Source organism: Clarias gariepinus, chromosome 1 (assembly GCF_024256425.1).
Source record: "Clarias gariepinus isolate MV-2021 ecotype Netherlands chromosome 1, CGAR_prim_01v2, whole genome shotgun sequence".
NCBI lineage: Eukaryota > Metazoa > Chordata > Actinopteri > Siluriformes > Clariidae > Clarias > Clarias gariepinus.
This window is the reverse complement of record NC_071100.1, coordinates 34,491,173-34,514,202: the sequence shown is the minus strand read 5'-3', so window position 1 is coordinate 34,514,202 and position 23,030 is coordinate 34,491,173. Positions and strand designations below refer to the sequence as shown.

At 35.8% G+C, this 23,030-nt stretch overlaps 1 protein-coding gene across 1 annotated transcript; it reads right to left on the bottom strand.

Annotated features, from left to right (window-relative positions):
• Positions 1-501: 501 nt before the first annotated feature.
• Positions 502-17,919, bottom strand: LOC128528672 (solute carrier family 2, facilitated glucose transporter member 4-like). Its single transcript, XM_053501694.1, has 11 exons — positions 17,589-17,919; positions 14,111-14,206; positions 11,613-11,773; positions 9,883-10,007; positions 9,007-9,122; positions 8,000-8,162; positions 5,936-6,123; positions 3,865-3,969; positions 2,134-2,235; positions 1,744-1,947; positions 502-1,646 (listed from the first exon to the last, which is right to left on the bottom strand). The coding sequence occupies exons 1-11, from the start codon at positions 17,619-17,621 to the stop codon at positions 1,422-1,424; spliced, it is 1,518 nt and encodes a 505-aa protein (XP_053357669.1). The 5' UTR covers positions 17,622-17,919; the 3' UTR covers positions 502-1,421.
• Between the last annotated feature and the right edge of the window lie 5,111 nt (positions 17,920-23,030).

The window sequence follows — 23,030 nt, the reverse complement described above, 5'->3', positions numbered from 1 at the left end:
GGCAAAACTAAGAAATGCCGAGGAATTGTGGCATGTGGTACAATTGTCACAGATGTGAAACAGTTCTCAGAAAACATGGTTATACAACTAAACATTAGTTCAGAGATGCACAAGAAAGATTAAACTTCAAGCACTTTAGTTTAAACTGTAAATTCATCACTTTGTAAAGATGAATGATGACACTGCTATTTCTTTGAACAAACTGATATTTGTTTTTCTTCACTTACATTAACTAATAATGCATTTAGCACATTTTTCTTTATGTTGTGATTTAGAATAGAATGTGCAGGGTGTCCAATGCATTGTGTGATTTAAATTAAAAGTTATTATATGGATATGGAGCTTTACTTACTTTTTTCAACACACTGCTATTATTTTGAACACCACTGTATTGTGTGCCTAATAATGTTTGTTATGGAAGTTTTCATTTACTGAAGTTGTCAGTTGCAGGGGCAATAATGCTGCAAATGTATATGACCAAAAGGATTATGAAAAATTCAGTAAGGGCAAAATTAGTGTTTAATGTCTTTCAATGGGCAGTTTCAATAAAACAATATAAATAAATTAATGAACCGTTAATTAGATCAAAGGTGCATGCAACACCTCATTGTCGTCTTTTTTATTGCAAACATGACAAACGACACACACAGATCACTATTGTCAAACTACTCATAACTTACCAAGTATGACATTTTATATATATGTTATACTTGCCATATATACTAAACATGGTTTCAATTACTAAAATAATAGGTCCTTTGTTTTTTTCCATTTCAAAATAAAAATCTTGTCCGTTATCAACTCACATAAAATCAATTACTGTAGCAAACAAAACATTTTAACCATTTAATACTCTTACCATTTTTTTAAAAGTCAAATCACTACATATTAAGCCCTACTGTACTTTTTTTCTGGTCTAAATCTTTAAACGATTAATTTTTCTCACCTCAAATACAGAAGTATTATATTTAAAATCTACTTAAAGCACAAGTTGGAGTAAAGCCTCTGATGGGACTGCCCAAAAACAATTACAAAATTCATCTGCATGGTTTTCTGATTTATTTTAACCTTGATCTGTTTCTCGAAGACAAGGTAATACTTGTGGTAGAATAAAAAAAAAAGGTTATATATTCCTTTGAAGATCTTAGAAATTCTTGAATATGTCAGTATTAAGGAAAATAGCGGACTGTGTCAGTGTAAATAAAAATATACAAATATAACTGGCAACCATTGTTGTGCAGATAAAGTGCAGTAATCCGAGTCTCTCTGAAACACTCTTATCAAACATTGTAACAATCAGCAGCATTGTTTTAGTCTTTCTCCCTTCGTTCATATACATTCAGCTCTCGTCAAACATAATCAGAGGGTAAGGTGTCTGTTCTGGTATGTATCCCTAGATCAGACTCTTCACCTGCTGGTTCTTACTGCTCTGAGCTGTCTGCTCCCAAGTCCTCCAGCTCTGTACTGGGCTTTACTAGCTCCATGCTCAGATCCCGGTCCAGTATACTATTAGAACGGTGACTGAAACTGGCAGAAATCTGGTCAAAAGTCTTTCCTCGAGTTTCAGGAACTCGAAAGAAGGTGAAAAGCAAGAAAAACAGAAGGAGTGCCGCAAAGATGAGGAATACATACGGACCACAGAGGTTCTGAAGTATAAGGAGAGAAAAGAAAAGAGTTTTATGAATTTAAGTAGACATCATGTTAAGGGTCTGTTTAATTTACTTGATACATATTTATACTTACGGCAACATACTGGAAGCCCATGCCAATTATGAAATTTGCTGTCCAGTTGGAACATCCTGCCACAGCCATGGCTGCAGGTCTGGGCCCTTGAGAAAACAGCTCAGCCACGAAGAACCAGGGAATGGGTCCTGGGCCCACCTCAAAGAAGGCCACAAAGCCAAAGATGGAGAGCATGCTAATGTAGCTCATCCATGGCACGCTTTCCTGATGACCAAATAAAAGTTATTAAGGGGAAAAATACCTACATACGTAAATTGCATAAATAAAGAAAAGGTAAACTATGATTAATGACTGGAGAACAAAATGTTTCAAAGAAAACAGTTTAGTCAATTCAAATAAATAACATTTAACACCCCTGTAGCACGAAGACTTGGAAGTAAATGTACTAACCAATAAGCTGAGGGCAATTGTCATGATTACTGCACAAACGCACATTCCGGCCAGTCCTAGCATGTGTAGCGTCCGCCGGCCCATCCTCTCCACCAAGAAAAGCTGTTTAGTAGAAATTATTTTTATATCTTTTTATGCTAATCCATAGAAAAACAAATGGACAAATACAACAGGTTGTGAAAACATTGCATATATAGTTATCATATAGATTAATGATGAAGACCAAAAGTATTCAAAGTAAGTTATTCTTAACGTTTCTTAAGACTACAAATCATAGAAAGGATAAAATTAAAGTCTCTGAGCATCTCTGCATAACCATCTACACTGATCAGCCACATTAAAAAAAACATTAGGGCCAATATTGTGTAGGTTCCCTTTGTGCCACCTGGGCAGTACTGCCCCATTGGTGTATGGATTCCACAAGACCTCAGGGGTGTGTCGTTGTATCTGGCACCGGGAGGTTAGTGGCAAATACAATGGGTGCTGTAGATCGCAGGGTGAGTCAGGGATCGGACTTGTTTGTCTGTTGCATCTGGTGGATCCTCGATCGGATTTAAATCTGTGGAGTTTGGAGGCCATATCAACAGCCTTGAACTCTTCATCTGATTAGCCCATACACAGCAGGCTATCCACAGGTTGTTCTTATACCTTTCTGTAATAACCAGCATTGACTTTTTTTTTTTAGCAATTTATGCTACACTGGCTTATTGGTGCCCATAATCCTATCTCCAGTTTAATCGATGATCAATTTTATTCAATTTACTTGGTGGTGGTGTTAGCATTGTGGATGATCACTGTAATCCCAACACAGCCAGAAACAAGAAAAGTGGTATGGTTCTCTACCATAAATGTGACAACAAACTAGAAAGAACGTACATCAAAGCACTAGTTATGGGAGTATTCCAGCCAAAATGGGAAAAAAAGAAAAGCTGCTGAGGTCACAGGAGATGAAGTACTATAGATGTCAGGCTTGTGGTAGCATCATGCAACATTTACAACAGCAATGTAAAGCTTGATGTGTTTGAAAGGCCAATGGACAAAATACAAGCAAATTTTGGAGGAAGATTTGTTTTAGTCCACTACACGTAAAACTACCAAAAATAATTAATTTCTGTGCTGGAAAGTGAGCCAAGCATGTAAAAATTTATCCTGGAATGTTCCATATAAATAAATGTCCTCAAAAATGTTCTTGAGTAGTCTAGCCAATGCTATGGAGTAAGGTTTTGAATGTTATCCAAGAAACACTGAGTAAACAAATGGAAAGGACAACATGGTGACCATGTCAGTGTTCAAAACTGGTACAGACTAAAATACAATGTTGTGAAGCCATCATGTTATGGTTTGTTCCTGCTTTGTATTGAAATCAGTGCTGATATTTTCTTTTTCAGTTATTCTGGATTAGTTTGATCTTACTTCTGGTTACTTCATCCTTAAAATGCATTCATTTTACTTCTTCGTCTTAAGCATCAAGTTATACATCATCTAAAGTGTGTACTGTTCATGTGGCTGTCTGATTCATTCTGTAAAAGTCTTAAATTGCCATAAATAGGGTCTGAATACTTTTGTGAACTTATGGAAATCATATTGCATTGCTACCTGTGTTTATACCACACCCAATGGCATTAAAATGCCATGACCTAGTAACAGACAGTGGACATTTTGCCCTCTTATCTTGTTTGTTCTTAGATAAGATGTTAAAGAGTAATGGGATATGTGTATGCCTGTTCATACCGAGACCACAGTGAAGGCACAGTTTACAACTCCAGCACCTATTGTGGCATAGACTGGGCTCTCCACTCCAGCCTTCTGGAATATGCTGGTTGAGTAGTAGAAAATCTGCAGACAAAAGCAAATATATTAGTATTTTTGGTTGTGAATGGTGGAAATGTTACGTTGTAAGTAATAATCCCAGCCATCATATATAAAGTATACTGCTCAAAAAATAAAGGGAACACTTAGTCCCGGTTTGACTTGAACCATGCATACACATATGAGAGGCGTTTAAGTCAAACTGGGACTAAGTGTTCCCTTTATTTTTTTAAGCAGTATATATTTAGCATATTGTTATGACTATTAGGGTCTGGATATATAATTGTTTAATAATAACAGATAAAATTGTTAAAATACAATTTACTGAGATATCAGCAAGCTATTTATAATAATTTCAATCTTTGTTTAGTTGATTAGATGCCAATATATAAAAATAAAAATCATTAAAGAGGAACAATTATGCAAAATGTAATGTTTAGACATTCAGATGGGTCTGAAGTCTGCATCGACACAAAAACACTTGAGGGAAAAAAAACATTCACTGTTGTTTGTCCTTTTTCCATATTTGTACTGGCTGGGACTTAAACAAGCAAATCTGATTTTTTTCCCCCATCATGACCTCATATACCAAGAAACTCAGCTCTTCTCAACACTAACCTACTCTGCTATTGTTTAGGTGCCATTTTAAAAGCTATAGCAAATAAGGCTAACCCTTGCATGTAGTGGCCTACTGCTAAAAGCTAGCCTAGTGATCTTAAGTCTGTCAGAATGGCTAAATTAGCTTTTAGCAATTAGCAGTGCAAACATAAAAGTTTCCAGTTCCAGCATTATAACTGGCTATGAAAATGCACTTTCTCAAAGAACTGTTCTGGGGCAGTTCATTTAAGGCTGCAGACACAAAAACAGCGGATTTGGAAAAGGAGTGAAACAGAAAGAAATGTGAGCTGTATTTTAGTTGGTAAATTAAAGATCATTTTGGAGAGCTCTAAGATGTAAAGAGTATAATTCTGTTACTGTTTTTTCACTGTTGTGTTCTGTTTCACCAAAATAAGGTTGAATTTTTTGTTTTTTACTTTTTACTGATACCTAGGAGATTTCTTATTAATTCTCATATATTTGGAATGCCAGGACTTGATTATGTTAAAGGTCACTATATGGTCAAAAGTATGTGGACAGCTGATCAATTCATCTTTGCTGTTTTCATAAACTTTACTCTTCAGGGAAGGCTTTCCAGTAGACTTCTGGAGTGTGGCTGTAGGGATTTTTGTGTATTCAGTCACAAGAGAATTAGTGTGGATAGATACTGAAGGGTTGTGAAGAGTTCTGTGGTTTCAGTTTATGTCAGTGTACTCAAGGTGTTTCATTTCATCCCAAATGTGTTGAGTAGAGTTGAGGGCAAGGTTTGCCTTGTTTACGGGAACATTGTCATGCTGGAACAGATTTGAGTCTCTTTTCAAGAAAGAAAAACTGTAATGCTACATTACACATATTCCAGATACTAGCTGTCAATTCCCACAATGCATCAGTGTTGTGGTCAAAGTGGAAAATTTCAAATAATTATCTAGTTTCAGTTCTAATTATACTTTAAAATCCTACTGATTGAGGTTGACATACAAGAGAGACTATAGTTTTCAGAAATATATTGTATATGGTAGAAAACTTTTAAAACTCCCTGGCAACAAGGGGTTTTCTACAAAGTAACTGACATCTTGGATAAAGAGGATTATTGATTATGAGATAGTGAAAATAGCATTTCAACTGACTAGCTCACTGTTAAATTCTCTATTACAAAATGATGTGTTCTTTAAAAGGAGTTACAGTGGAATCTTGGATTGTGGGCATTATTTGTTCTTGAAGTGTTTCTCCCATAAGAAATAATAAACCAAGGCAAGAAGCACATGTTACATGATACTCAATGATACTTGGTACTCGTATATCAAGACACACTCGTCTTTTTTTTTTGCTTGTTTTGCGAAACGATTACAAACAGGTTACTCGCAATCCAAGGTTCCACTGTATTCTGATTACTCACAGCATTGATTCCTGACAGTTGTTGGGAGAGCTGGAGCAGGATGGATATGATGATGGGCTGCCTGTAGAGCGGTGAGCGGAAAAGCTCCACAATAGACACCTTTCTCTCCATGTCCATCCTTCTCTTCTCCTCCTTCATCTCTGCTAGGTCATCACTCACCTCCATCCGTCCAGTCAGACGCCTCAGACCTGGTTAAAACAAATACCATACTCAGGACACGCTACTGTAATGCTACTGGGTCACAGGAGATCTGGAGCCTACCCCAGAAGACTCAGGGCTTTAGAGATTTTGATTTTTTTTTTCTTTTAACTAATTAGATATGGTTTCTCTTTATAATCAGGTTTAAAAATTTTGCTTTGCTTTTGCTGTGGTTTCCAAGATGAAACAGTTGATGGTGACTAATTATAAAAACGGAAATTAAAAATGAAAATTGGAAAGTTGTCTTCTCTGATAAGACAGCAGCACAAAGACAAAATTAGCGCCCAAGTACTATGACATCATTCATATGTCCCCATAGTGTGTGAGGGGCTTCCAGCACCCGGGGCTTTTTGGGGATCTTAACATGCTCAAAACCTTATGAAAATTGGCAGACAAGTTGGAATCTGCTGCCATTAAAAAATTACATAAGATTTTTCTGCATACACAATTGCACAAAGTCACACGAAACCCAGTAGACATTTACATCTCATTGAGCTGAACATCATGTCATGGCTCTACTCTAAGGAAGTCAGTTATTCTGGGTCGTGGTATTCTGGTGTTCTTCACACGAGATTTTGCTGCATAGTTCATATACACTTGCATGTATGCACATGAAACCTGGTACGTATTTAGATCTCATTGAGCTAAACAACTTTCACATGTCATGGGCTCTACTCAACAGGAAGTCAGTTATTTTGGGTCGTTTGCAAAACGACACATTGGATTTGGATGTACTCCTCCTAGGGAATTTATATGATTGAGAATTTACATCCATTTTCCTCTACAGATGCAAAACTGTAGAGGATATTTATGATATCTCAAACAGGTCAGTTGTGACGATGCCTTAAACTTATGCCGAATAGTGCTTAATAACTTTCTGTGTGACATTGTATTGCTCCCAGCAAGGGGTCGCCACCAGTCACCAATATCCAGTCCGCACAGCAACTTGGCACAGCTTTTACTTGGGGTGCCCTTCCTGACGCAACCCTCCCATTTATCCGAGTTTGGAACCGGCACTCCGTCCTGTGGGCGGTTTGGGCACTGACTGGGAATCGAACCCGGGCCTTCTGCATGGCAGGCAAAACACCTACTACTGAGCCACCAGTGCCCTGTGATGTCACCCTTTGTATTAAGTGATATTACATTGGGTTTGACATGAATCTCTTAATCTTCAGACCTGAACATGTAGAGACACAATTGGCAATTAAGTAAAAAAAAAAAAAAGTGTGTTCCCTCACAGATAAACAGGATTTTAAAGAATACTTTACTAAAGCCAAGTGCACTTGTTTGAAAGTTATGACTGTAATACTTTGAATTTATGTATATCTTTCTTAAAGTTAAAATTAGACAGTGTATAAAACAAACATGCAGAATGTTGTGTGCGCCAGCCATTTCCACTTATAATACCTGTTTCTTTTTTTCTGAAGTTTAACCAAAAATTTTCATACTGGGTGTGGCAGTGTATGTTTAGAGAAATGGGCTGCTCAGAAGATATGAATGAAGGTAAAGCTTTTCAAGAGGCCAAAAAGTTATTAGACACTTTATATCACACTGAACAGGGTGGATGTAATTAAAGTTATTTGAACTACACCACTACAAAAATATGTCATAACCCTTTAAATATTTTTATTCTAAACTATAAAAAGGAATATAGTCTTGTCTTTATTATTATTATTATTGTTATACGTTTTAATGTTCTGAAGGTGTCTTATGTATGATGTCAGTATTCATTGTGCCCCTTTTTGACAAATGGATGCATGTGTGTGTACAGTATATATGTTATACTGAAGTTGTTCTTAGTACAGCTTTTGAACATGTGGAGACTTGCTTTTAGCACTGTGTGATTTATTCAGCGTGTCACCTTACCACTTTTGGCATGGTGCTCCTGGCAGCGGACAATGTAAAGAAAGCGAGGACTTTCTGGACAGAATGGCAACAATGCCATCTGTAGGACTGTAGGGATCACTGTAATGCCTAATAACACAGGCCATAAATCCTCACTGCCCAGCAATGTCTCCAGACCTAAAACCTGAACAGAAAAAATCCTTACATTACAAGATATGGAATTATTATCATGTTTGTCTAAAGTTTATTAAAAATCTAAATTTTTATAAAATTAAATAACGTGGAGTTAAGTACAACTACTTCATTACTGAACTTAAGTACTTTTCAGTGTATTTGAGTATTTTCCTTATGTGACACTTTTTACTTCTAATCACTACAGTTTTCAATGAAAAACTGGTAGTTTTGGTCCCTACGTTTTCAATAGAGACTCATTATGTACTTTTTTTATCTAAATATAAGTGTTTGCGCTGTCCATATCACCACTGAGCTACACTTCACATAAGAGGAACGAAACAATTCCACCAGTCCAAGCAGTTGTAGGTTAGAGAAATGACTGGCAGGTCATTATAAAAGCACAGATTTGTTAACGCACCGAAGTGATTGATGATTACCTCGGCAACATATCCCACCCAATGTTTAAGTGTAAAGCCTACATGCATTATACAGAATAGCAAAGATAGCAACTTAATAGCTTAATTACGAAAGTGATGGCAGATGCTAACAATGCTGCACACTGTTTGTTTAATTAATGTTAAATCTTATCGCATTCAATCACTATTAGACTTGCACATTCATGTTATCAATTGTGTTTGAAATACTTTGAAATACTGTTTTTCAGTAACTCGGTCAGATAGATATCTATATGTTGTTTGTGGAGTACATGTACTTTTGTAATACATTTTAGAGCATGTATTTAGTATTTTAACTTTTAGTGCAGTACATTATAAGGCAAGTACTTTTACTTGAGTATTGTGTTTGTGTACTTCTGCCACCTCTGACCTTTGGCAATAAATTGAATATAAGTTTACCTGAGCAATGAGAATGCCAGTGACTATGGCTAACTGGTGTAGTGTGCCCAGAGCTCCTCTCAGATTGGTGGGTGATATTTCACCCACATACATGGGAACCAGTCCTGATGCCAGCCCTGATAACACATCAAACTGTTTATATACAATTTATCCATTGTGTACACAATAGCTTTTCAAAAGTGCTGTGTGTCAGAATGGCTTAAGTCTTTTTCTCTTCTGAAAACAAGCATAATATAATACTATTCAGTATACAGTCTGGATCATACTGATCGTACAATGTCTGGTCTTAGATGACTCAGGTTGAAAGAGCTGGCCAAATGATTTAGGTTTCTGCTCATCTGCTACACAAATCCTTAACTATCATTAAGAAGGTGAACATCAAGGCTGGTGTTTCTCTGCATTTTTTTTTTTTTACCTCTAAAGTCAATATAAAGTTAAAACATATATAGATTAACCAGATCAAATGAACATTGAAAGGTATTGAAATAAAGAATATAAAATGTGCTGAAATTATACTACTCTTTTGCATTAATTTATTGATTGTTATAAGCAAACCAATATATAATTCTTTAAATTAAATTAAGATAAAAATATATCTAAGGAAATTGCTGAAATGTAATTAGAAGGGCATTCTTAATGAAGAAAAAAAACACTGATTAGCACTTAAATTCCCAACAAGTTAAAACTGTATTGCTATTAGAAACAATATACAGTTGTTCCATACTAAGCAGAAAAAATGGTTTTCATGTAAACATAAACATATATTATTTTAAAAAAACCTGATTTGATGTTTAATGAAATTACCAAAACATTTAAAACATCTAAAACCTGTTAAATTCTTAAATCATTTCTATTCCATTTTACTAAAATACCTACCACAGTATGCTCCAATCGTAAAGCGTCCTAAAATCATCATCTCAAACGATTTACTGAGTTTAGACAGAGCCATCAAGCCTCCACCAATGAAAGCCAGGAGATTATTGATGAGCATGGCTTTCCTCCTTTTAAAACACACAACATACAATCATATAAATCCCAGTAAACTGTAAGCCTCTCTAAGTGTACATTACTTCAGATGTATTCATCATCACACAGTAAATATTCTATTATATTCAGTATCAGATAAAGACAGAGCTCCATGCTCTCTGCTTGTAAGTGTTGTTCTTCATACATTTTTTTTTTCTCTGCATTTCAGGAACAGTAAACTGAATGCTGATGAATGGTTCTATAATAATTTTAACATTGGAAATTGTAACAAAGCAGCTACAAGACATTGTTACAAAAATCACTTGATCAGAATTGACAACGGTGAGCCAGCATGTAGATTGTTTGAGTTTCTGTGCTTCGTTAAGTTTGAGTTACACTGAAATTGACATGGAATAATTTAGCAAAAAAAAATTGCCTTACTGATATAAATGTGGCCTGAAGCAATGTGACATACAAGCAAGTTAAATAACTGATAGAAAATGGTTTATTACTTAGTTGCTGTACATCTACAAGCATTTTATGTTGTGATAACTATTTATTTTGCAGACACACATTTTTCAACAAGCATATAAAGATGATTTATACTTTGATTATTTGAATTTCTAGAGTTCCTTTAGGCATATCTTTGTAAAGATGTAGCTTATTTACTGAATGCAAAATGTAACAGCTTTGTAATTTTAAAATGAAATGAATACCTGTTAAAATTTTATTATATAGTATATATATATATATATATATATATATATATATATATATATATAAACTACCGTTCAAAAGTTTTAGAACACTTTCTAACTCCATGATGGTTCCTGATTTTTATTTCTTTCTACATTGTAAAGGAATGCTGAAGGCATCCAAAAAATGCATTAATCTCCTTTGAACAGTTGATATTGAGATGTTTCTGCTACTTATGCTCTGTAAAGACTTCATAACGCCTCGAATCTGTGTTGCTGTTAATTGGTCATTTTTCAGGCTGGATTTTGCAAATGCACTTGACAATACTGTTCTTGCAAGAACTATTACAGAAAGGCTGACCTCTGTGTCTTAAAATAACTAACTGTTGTTTTTCCTGATGTTATGTAATTGCCTAATCCCATATGTGTAATTTTATGTTTTGAAATCCCCAGTATTGTTGTAGAATGTAGAAAATAAATCACCAAACAAAAACTAAGAAATTTGCAAGTGTTCATAAACTTTTGAATAGTAGTGTATAGATATATATAAAACTGCAAAATACACATTTGTTCATTTAAATTTTAGAAATAACCCTACAAACTTTATATTAAATACAGTTATTAGTTATAAAAATAATACAATTAAACATAAATCAGGAATTTAAAGAATAATTATAGATACAAACAATATATGCTTTAGTAATCTGACATAAGTGTGTAGTATTAATGATTTATCACTAGATGGCTTCACCAGCTGCAGATAGTGTCAAATTGACACTGGACAGATTTAGCATTTTTATAAAGAGTTGAATGACCCTGCTCAAGATGAAGTGAAGCAGCCACTGAAAATGAACGATTAAATAATTAAGCTTGGCTTTCTCTTTCTACAGTCTCTGTAAAAGTCCAATGGTCCTTGTAACTTCTATTACAAGAGTGCCCTCTCACCTGCCGAGCCACTCTGAGATGATTCCAACGCAGAAAGAAGAGAGCATGCCTCCGATAGAAAAGATGGCTACTGAGAGGGACCAGAGAGACGTGAGTGTGGACTCTGGAATGGAATTTGAGTAACGGTGTATCCACGTCGCATTATACTCATTCTCAATAATCTGAGCAGAAAAAGAAAAGAAGATGAGGGGAAACATTAAAAAAATATATACTGTATAAAAGCAAGAGTAACATTTGTAGGGAAAGGAAAAGTATTGCAGAGTTCATTATTAATAAACAGGATGTGCCGGGCATTCACTTCAAGTTTTTTTTTTTAAAGTGTTTTGTCAAAACAGTGTACATTTTGCATAGTGGTGTACAGTAATAGGTTAGATGTAAGCTCTTCAGTGAAGGAAGACATATACAAAAAATTGTACTATGTTAATATTTGAATATTTCGTGTAGGAAAGTGACAGGATAAGAGTTTATTGTGTGTTTTACAACCACAGGACCAGGAAACTTGCAGTCATTTATGACATGGATGAACTCAATGTATTATACTATGAATATTATCATCCAGCAGCTCAAACTGAGCTGAAATTGTGTCAAGAAGCAGAACAATGTTTCCAAGCACATCAGCAAATCAGCATTTGAATGGCTTAGGAAAAAACAAATTATACTGGTGCAATTGCCAGACTTTGCCAAAACTCACTGATGATATAGCTGGATCTTAAAAAAGCTGTGCATGAGCAAAATCCCTTAAACGTCCTTAAAGCAATGCAGAAAAGTGAGCCAACATTTTAGATTAAAATGTCAGAGATTGATGAAATCTTACAGAACTACTTAATACTGAATCAGACGGTCATCCACCTTTCCAGAACTGACTATATATAATGCATAAATAATAAATCACAGTGTTGTAAAATAAACAAGGCTAATTATAAATATAAGTGAGATTATATAAAGAGAGTCATGGAAATGTATGCACAATAGAAAGGAGACTGGGTATATCAGTTGAAATGTAAAACTATTAATTGTGATAAAAAAGATTTTTGCAGGTGCTTATAAAAAAGTACACACATATACTTCTTATGAAGACAATGAATACAGTATAACAGTTTTCTTAACACAGAGTAACTTGTTCTGCTTTATATTTGCTGAACACTATAATTTGGTTTGCATTTATAAATATACAATTAGAATATCATTGAAAAGTAGAGACTCCATAGAGAATTTATAGGGTATTATGAAGAGGAAGATGTGAGGCAAGAGACCCAACAATACAGAACAGCTGAAGGCCAGTATCAGAGCAACCTGGGCTTCCACAAAACCTCAGCAGTGCCACAGACTGATCGCCTCAATACCTCACCTTGCTGCAGTAATTCATGCAAAGAGAGCTCTGATCAAGTAGCGAGAGCCTTAAACATTAAAATTCAAAGAAATAAAATACTGTTATAAATTAGTCTGTGTGTAATGAATCTATATAATGATATTCTAATTTGCGTTATTGCATAATATGCATTATTCCCCTGCTTCAAACAACTCAAGAGGGTTTTTCCCATTACACCAGTGTGGCTAAATGTTTCTGAATGTGACACTAGAGTTTGAGGCTTACATGGATGGAGACAGTTGGGGGATATTTCTGGTGTCTGTTACCTAATAACACTGTAGTGGTAATAATACAAGCTCCTGCCTATTTATTGTTAAGTTTTTATTTTTTTCATTGCAATTTCAGATTTTTTATTACTTATTAATTTATGTGTATTTTCACTGGCCTTAAGCTTTTAATAACTGCAATATTTACTATTGTAAATTAATACATTAAACATGACCTTTAAGGCCATACCAGGAAATTGTCTGATAATACAATAATATCATAATTGTATGTCATTAAGGACCTCTTTAAACATTAATACAATTGTAAAGCACAAATATTTGAAACCTACTTAATCTCCACTTTTTAAGCTCTAATGGTATTATATCAGCGTTAGATCTACCCATACGCATTTTAAAAACACGAATAAACTGTGGAATTAGCCCAAAGTTTAGACCCAAAACAATAATCGCAATAACCATGCTGGCTGACTGGGTGTCCCTGCCTGGTATTCTGACTAGAAATCTGACGCTGACATTGAAACACAATTAAAAGTCCTTGAAAGTGATAAAATTGCTCTGATCCCTTTGTTATATCAAAGCCCAATTGCTTCACACATGCTAGTTTCTAAGTGTTTGTACGATTCTGAAAAAACATAAAAGAGATTTCTGATCTAGAGTATGCACCCACATAACACAGAATCAATTTAACGCATTGCACTTTGTCTCATGAATGTCTATAGATTTAGCATCTAATGAGTTTGTATAGGACTAAGCACTGGTCTAGCCAGATCATACATGTGATATAAAAAAAAGTGTCACACTTTCCAAAATGTAGAAGCAGTGGTTATTTACATATTTACCAATTTGATCACAAAATTTTCTTTTTTCTAAAACTTTGTCAAAGCAAGATATCAAGGAATTACCTTCTGAGGAGCATTGATGACTCCAATATTGTATCCAAACTGAAGCGAGCCCAAAACTGCAGTGAACACTGACAGTGCAAGTGTTCCAGTTATTCTCTGTAGAACACAAACATGATTACAGTTGTATCAGTAAATCAGAACCATCATGAACATTGCATATATAGATTGTTCAAAACTGCTATATAAAACGTTTATTGTTTAAACACTTAACTATAGTAATATTTTAAACTAATCATTCTAATTGTATCGGTCAAAAGTATAAAGAAACTAAATGAGCACATCTACACTTTTAAAAGGGCAAGGCCTGGTGCATGTATAAATTACAAGTCCATCATTCCTCCACTACCCTGGTTATGTTATGTTATTTGATACATGGTACTCTACAATTACAAAAGGTGAGAAGCCACGCTGGAAAAATGTCACCTTGTGTGTCAGCCTCAGACTAACTCAGAGTCTAAAATAGAGACATGTGTACACCAGTTTTTGCCATGAACATTGTACTACATAGTACAACAGTGTTTGCTCACAATATATCTAAATGATACTCAGACTATGTGGTAAACTAGTTTGTGTTCTGTTTTATATTTTAGTTTTACCACAGATGAATTTTTAGGACTTTCATATCTAATTTAAGCATTCAATTTCATGCTTAATTTTATTGCAAAACTTTATTTTTAAAAAACTAGCCAAACCTGAACAAAATGTAGTGTAACAAACAACATTTTGTCTATCGCTAATTAAGTTAACCAAATTAGCCAGCCAGGGTACAACTGCAGCTGAAAGTGTCTGTTTAACAGATCACCCTCTAATAATATCAGGCCAATATGTTCAGCATGTTCAGTATGTTTAAATCCTATTAAATCCTAGTTTGTGATCCAATCACAAACACAGCTCAAATCACACACATATATACTATATATATATACTACTGTTCAGAAGTTTGGGGTGACTTTCTAACTCCATGATTGTTGCTGATTTTTATTTCTTTTTACATTGTAAAGGAATGATAAAGGCATTCAAAAAATGCATTAATTTCCTTTGAACAGTTAATAGTGAAATGTGTCTGCTACTTATGCTCTGTAAAAACTTCATAATGCCTTCAATCTGAGGTGCTGTTAATTGTTAATTTTTCAGGCTGATAACTCTAAATGAACTTTTCATCTGCAGCAGAGGTAGGTTTTGGTCTCGCCCTCCTGGGATGGTCTTCATGAGAGCCAGTTTTATTATGGTGCTTGACGGATTTTGCAAATGCACTTGACATATATATATATATGTCAAGTGCATTTACATATATATATATATGTCAAGTACATATGCATTTGAATAGACTATCTGAAGGAAGTTACAACTAATGGAAATGGAATATTGCAGGAAATGTTTAATAAGCAAATGTCAAACATTTAGGTATAAACACATTTTGCTAACTTTTTGAGATTTTAGACTGGCATGAATATAAATAAAAGCAGTTATTACATTGTGCCTACATATGATTTAATAAATTTTTAGTCAACCAATGAACAGTAGAGGTGTACGTTAAGGTGTAATCAATAATAAAAGTACAAGAAATAGAAACATTGGTATTGCTTCTGTGTAGGTTGAGGTTGTGTGTTTGCCGTGGAGCTTCGGCACCTGTCCTACCACTGAGTGACAGCAGTGCAAGAAGAGATGCTCTGTGCTAAGCAAGGCACTACAGCTTCAGACATAGTGCCAAATATTTTGGCAACACAACTGCTTTTGTAGTCTCTCCAGGGGGCTGACCTATCCACTTAAATGTTTACTATCTGTCACTACAGCAACATTTATTAAGTAAAAATTGTTATCTTCACAAATTGAAGCAACTTATTACAATAACCCTTTAATGAATACATTTTCATGTATATAATATACTTTGCTCTTGACTTTCAGTGATTTAATTTGCTGTCATTTGCTGAGTGCTGAAATCATATGAAAATATATTACAGCACATGTTACAGCAAAGACAAAGGTAATAAAATCTATAACCTAGACATTTTACTTGGACAGTTATAATTTCCACTTTTCAACTGTTGGTTTGTAAGTTGAAAAACTTTCTACGGGTAGCATTTTATACAAGGTGACCCAAAAGTCTGGATCCACAGATATTTTTCATTATAAGGAATCTGATATTTCCCTTTTTATTTAAGTCCCAATCTATCTTTGAATAAAAGATGGAATAGTACCAGACCAATCATCACTAGACTTTTTCTTTGGGGTCATATAAAGTCAGTAATCTGTCAGAGTTGGCACAGAATAATAATTGTATTAAAGGCGGAAATCATCTCATATAACAACAGCAGTTCTCATACATCAAGGAATGTTCGGCATCCTTGAATTTAGCATATACGCAAGTGCCACGAAATCAGAGGTTGTCAATCAGGGTTTTTGTTTTTATAGTTTTTTTTTTATATATATATATTTTTAGCCAAAAATCCAGTCTTTTGGGAAACCCTGAATATGTATATGTCAGATAAGCATTTGCTTATATTTAGTGCTTTAATTTGTTAGGGTAGTGTTTTTGTCGATTATGTGACAAAATTATTATAAAGCTCTTCATCCTTTTAAAAAACATTTGACCTTAGCACATTTGACTATGTTCGGTTCTCATTCACAGCCTCTAAATTGAGGGTATAATGATCATGTCCTGTAGCCCTGGGCACAGTACAAATAAAAACATTACTGTTTTCAAATCTGCAGCCAGTTTTGACCCTGAAAATGCTCATAAACTTTAGACAGGTCCAATAAATAGGCTACACACATTTGTATTTTAATTTCACTGTAGTACAAAATAATTTGAGAAAATCTTCAGGAAAACTGATTGAATAAAAGGTGGGGAATCAAAATCATGACTCCTGACATAGATTCTTTATTTTCGTATGATGATAAACAGTATGCCATTTAAACACAGTACTGCGTACTGAGAACCAGTCCTGCAAGCCTGTTCTCCTTGTGAAGGTCACTTTCTTATAGGCCTGACATATTTAAAGTTATGCTCGAACAAATCACATTACGAGTGCTTGATTCATTTTACAGTGTGAAACCAAGGCAGTGATTTAAGTGTCAAAAAGGTTATTAATTACATTTTCAGGAGCTAGATAAGTTATATTTTCAAAAGGTGACTGTAAATGTTGTGAGAGAAGTAGGCGGGGCTTCTGCTGTTAGTGTTGGAAAACTTTTTGTGTTTGGCTTAAAACTTATTAATAATACCACATTTTATTAAGAATATGTAAGGTAAAAACAAATTGTAATAATAACAACAACACGTAATTTATAATTAGTGTAAACATACATCATGCTTGTAATGTAATATCTAAATGTTTTAGTTAACTCTTATGTATCCCTTATTTTGGCTACTTGTTAATTATTTTGTAACTCTTATAAGTTATAACCACATTAATCAGCTCCCACAGTATAATAATAATAATAATAATAATAATAATAATAATATTGATAATAATAATACCTCTCCTCCAAGCTGATGAAATCCAGGCGGCATGGTTGAATCTTTTTTCTGTTTTCTCGTTCTTCTGTGGTCCCTCCCCCTCACACACACAAACACACACACACACAGACACGATCCACGTGGAGAAATAAAAACGTTATTCCAGAACACTGGACGTGTTCGAGTCTCGCACTGAATCTGAGTTATAGCAGAGTTCACACACTAAGAGCAAGCATTATCTGTATGTGCGTCCAGTGCGCGCGCACGCTGGCTTTTACGCGTCCTCGTGCACCTGCCGCGCGGTTCAGTGCAGAGCTGCACGCGCATAACGCCACAGCCGGTCGTCGTCTGTCTCCTGTTCTCCTTCTCTGTCATTGGCTAAAGGAGTGAGGGGTGTATTATGGGCTCGTACAGTCCCGTGAGCCACACAGCCATGAGCCACCAAATCCACATGTTTAACCTACAATGAAGTGACACAAGCCAATGTTCTTTTTCCTTAATGCATATTTCTCACGATTAACTTATTAACTTAATACTTACACACAAAAATGTACACTCTATTCCCAAACCTACCTCACGTTTAGTCTTTTATACCCACCTGAGTTGCTCGAAATGTTACTAATGTGCAAGGGTCACAGTGATCTTCTAAAATGAACCAGGGTCATAAGGTCAAAATGCAAATGAATGATGAGTGACAGCGTCCCCCTGGAACCCCAGACCAAGTGCTTTGGACATGTCTGCTGGTTTGCCATTGTTTGTCTTTCATTGCACATAAATCCCTTACTATTTTAAATTGCATGCCAAAGGGGTCACGCACTAAGCCATCCCCCTGTTCTTCTCAACTCACCCCATTCCCACATAAAAAAGACGAATCCTTCCCCCACAGCATAACAGGTGTTCCTCGATTGTGGGTTGTATCACTGTGGTCTCCCAGGACTGGGGTCAGTGAGTTTCAGTGGTCGAGAGAAAGTCTTACAACAGTGGAAAATGTCAAGACGAGTTTTGTGTCTTTACCACCCACTGCATGCCTTCACATCATGCCACATTTTCCTTTCCACCTCCTCTTTTTTCTTAGGCCTGACTGTCCGGTTGTCCCCACCCCCTCCCTATGTCACTATACAATGTGTCCGGATTCAGAAGGAACAGCTAAATCTGACACCAGTCAGCTGAAGTCAGGGCCCAAGTCAGCGTCATGTGGGCCTCACTCACTAAACCGAGAGAAACCTAATACAGCTCACCCGCTTCAGTCATGGACACAGCTCAGTACAGAAATAAAAAGCGGCAGGACAAACACAAGTGACAGTTCGAATAAGTGTTGCAGAGTAAAGCTAAAGTTACATCACATAGAAATCATGTTGCTGTAGTTCCAAACTGAAAGGTCAATGATAGACTAGAGTACCAAAAATAGTAAAGAGAACAGAAAGAGCCTCTTACTTGCTCTCATTCACTCACACCCTCTCTAACCCACTCAGTCCCACTAAGTCAAACAAACATGCCATGTGACTGCGGCTCAAACAGGTGACAGCTTTAATCAGGTGATGGAAATGTTTTAGAAGTGTTTATATTCTCCTATGTAGCTGACGACTATATATAAAATGCCCCTTAAATACACAATCATAACTTTGGGTTTCTGAGATTTTTTATGTGGACAGACCAAAATGGGATAAATTACAATATTGAATATCATGGTAATGCTTGCTGTCATCTTTCTCGAAAAAATAGGCTGCAAATAAAGGCTGAACACAAACATATTTATTTGTTCATTTACCTGAATTAATTTATAGCCACTTTATCCTTGTGCCATGGACCTGGAGCTTGTCCTACAAACATTACAAAAAACTCACCATGTATTTAAAACCTGTGCAGTCTTTCATATATATATATATATTTGTGCATCTCTCAAATCTTGAATGACCTAATGATCTAATTAGAAAGTACTATAAACTATTTCACTTTAATTTAATGATTTCCTGTTGTGGCAGTAACATTTCTTTAATACTCCTAATGCTTATATTTTATAAACTATTTTATATGTAACATGTATTTATGAGTTAATAATAATAACATAAGAGGTTAAAAAAGATAAAAATGTCTTTATTGTCAATACTCTTAAAGATCAGAAAATAAGAAGGGAAGAGGAACAAATTGAATAGTTTAGTCACCTTTAGCGTTGATTATTTATTTTTTTCTTTTGTCTTTTTCTTTCTACTAACTTTGTAAACCTTATTCAATGTCACAATATTTATTTCAGTACATTCCAAAGATTTTGGCCTCAAGAATTTGAGCCTCAAGAATCTTACCTTGTGCCATGTGCCATAAAGAAATGAACAAATCCACTGATTAGATAACATGGTCTTTCAGTACATTCAGGCCATCAGCTGACTTAATTTGATTGACACTTTTATTTTAATAACACTGCCTTCAGAGGCTTGTACAGTGGTCACTGGCACATCACTTCATGCATTCTTCCCTTCTTTCCCTGATGTACTCAATGCTTTAAAATAGGGTAAATCTAAACTAATCAGACCACATCCCCTTTTTTTCCATTGTGCCTAAAGCAACTTTGTATGCTCCTTTTTTGAGTAGTCTCACTTACAAGTCTCCCAATCCCAAGTCTCCCAATGGTCAGAACTCATAAACTTTTATGAGTTCTGACCATAAACATTCTTCCATAAAGTTAATAATTTAGTTTGATATTGTGTTAGTTCTTACCCCAATTCCAGCTATTTTAGTAATCACTATTATTTTCTTTGCAAAAATGAATCAAATATGCATGAAGAGCCAAAATGTACTCACGATATGGATTATTTTCTTCTTGCACATCTGTGTATATTTTCTTCATTTATGATGAGAAATACAAGATCACAAGATATTTGATGCTTGTTTACAACATTTTGACTTGATCTAACAGTGGTTCGCAACCCTGGAATTCTCATGGGATAGCCAACAGACCCCCCTGTGACCCTGTATACAGGATAAAGTGGTATAGACGATGAGAGAGTGACTGAGATAAGCTAGAACTATTAAATTTGCATAACAGCAGTCATATACTGTACATTACAGTATGTGATTTGCACCTCCAGGGTCCAGGTTTGATTCCTGCCTTGGGTCTGTGCGCATGGAGTTTTCATGTTCCCCCCGTGCTTGTTGGGTGTTCTCTAGTTTTCTCTCACAGTATAAAGACACAAAAATTTGGCTATTGCCCGTTTTGCATGAATGAGCAAATGAGTGTGTGCCCTGCAATAGACTCGCACCTGTCCAGGATGTACCCTGTGTCATGGTCAAAGTCTCCTGGGATAGGATCCAGAAACCACTGTGACCCTATATACAGAACAAAGCAGTATAGACGATGAGCAAGTGAGTGAGATAAGCTACATCTATTAACTTTACATAACACCAATCATTTCATTTGGATTGATCTAACATGGTGGTTCTTAACCCTTGTCCTGAAGGTCCCCCTGTCCTGCACAGTTTAGTGTTTCTATCACACATTTACCATTCATACCACTTTATCCTGTATACAGGATCGTGGGGGGCCTGGAGCTTATTCCACCATGACACAAGGCAGGGTACACCCCAGACAGAGTGCCAAAGCATCACAGGACACACCTTTGCACATATGCTCACACACTACGGGCAACTCGGGAATGTCAATCAGTCTAATCTGCTTGTTACCCGATCAATTATTACAAACCTTTAATGAATTGTAAAAATTATTTTATTTGAAAAATTCCAGTCTGGTTTCCGCCCCTGCCACAACATGGAAACAGCTCTGGTCAGATTATGTCATACTGTAGGTTTCTCTGACTCTGTTTACAACTGGTTCTTATCTTACCTTCCTGGAAGAACAGAGCCCTGGAAGACTCTAAATCCACTACACAAAGTGTTACCTGTGGTATTCCTCAGGGGACAGTGCTCGGCCCCATTTTGTTTATATTGTATATGCTTTCTCTGGGCTGTGCTAATGATACTCAGCTTTACCTCAGGATAAAATCAACCTCCTCATCTAATCCGCCATCATCCATTTTGACCATCTGTTTGGAGGAGATAAAGTCATGGATGAGGCAATATTTCCTGCAGCTGAACAGTTCTAAGACTGATGCTATTTTAGTAGGCACCCCTCACCAGGTTAGGGCATCTAACATCACTAGTATCACCTTTTCTTGTCTGGATATCCGTTATTATTTATGGTTATCTGTTATTACCCTCAGGGTTAAAATGGACTCTCATTTGAAGTATGAGGCTCATATCACACATCTGTGTAAGACATCTTTCTTTCACCTCAGGAACATTTCTAATGTTCCGTTCACATTTGCAGATGCGGAAAAGTTAGTCCATGCGTTTGTCTCCTCCATGCTGGACTACTGAAATGCACTCCTCATTGAGACTTCTGGAAAAAGCCTTCAAAAGCTGTAGTAAATTAAAAACTGTGCTGCTAGGATTCTGATGAAAGCATGTAACCATATTATGCCCATCCTTAAATCTCTTCTTGGGCTCCCTGTTTCATTCAGAATTGAATACAAGGTTGCCATTCTTATCCACCAGTACATCTATGGGGATGCCACTCTCTATCTCAGAATTTATTACCTTACATACATCTACACACAACCTCCGGTCTGTGTCACTACATCTTCTGAGACCAAGCTTCATACTATAGGAGATCAGGTTTTTTGCTCAGCTTTACTGTGACTGTGGAATGCTCTCCCCGAGTATCTGAGGATGCCACAGACTGTTGATGATTTTAAATCTGGTCTTTAAACTTATCTTTTTTTATCAGAGTTTTTGGGTTAAAATAATTTGTTGCACTTTGAGATTTGCTTCAAATATAAAGTGCATTATAAATAAAATGTATTATTATTATTATTATTATTGAAATGGGAAATCACTAAAATGTGAAAGTTGAGTATTAGGGTTGAGGACCACTGTGTTAGATCAATCCAAGATTCCAAGATGTTGTAAACTGCATGTCATTGGACAGTGGGAGGTAACCAGCGCACCCAGGTGAAACCCACCTAGCACGCAGAGAACATGCAAACTCCATACACACAGACCCCCAAGGTGAGAATCAAACCCGGAACCTGGAGGTGCAAGGCGACGCTGCTAACCATTAAGGCACTGTTAACCTCTAGTTCAATTAAGTTAAGGTTAGTAATTAGCCAATCAGTTAAATGAAGTGTGCTGAAGGCTGAGAAAACACTAAAAAGTGCAGGGCAGTTAGTCATTCAGGAACATGGGTTGAGAGGCACTGATGTAACAAGCATTAGTGTACAACCCTGCCGTGTTCTTTTGACTAATAAAACCAACACAAAGGCTGTTAAGAAAGTGTGGATAATCCTTAAACCATAATCACTAGCTTAAAGTGTAAACGATCCAAGTTCAAAAGTAAACTCTTATTGAGTGATGGTCTCTGATTGGCTATACAAATCACGTCGTTTGCCCCGCCCACTGTTTGAGGAAGTGGCC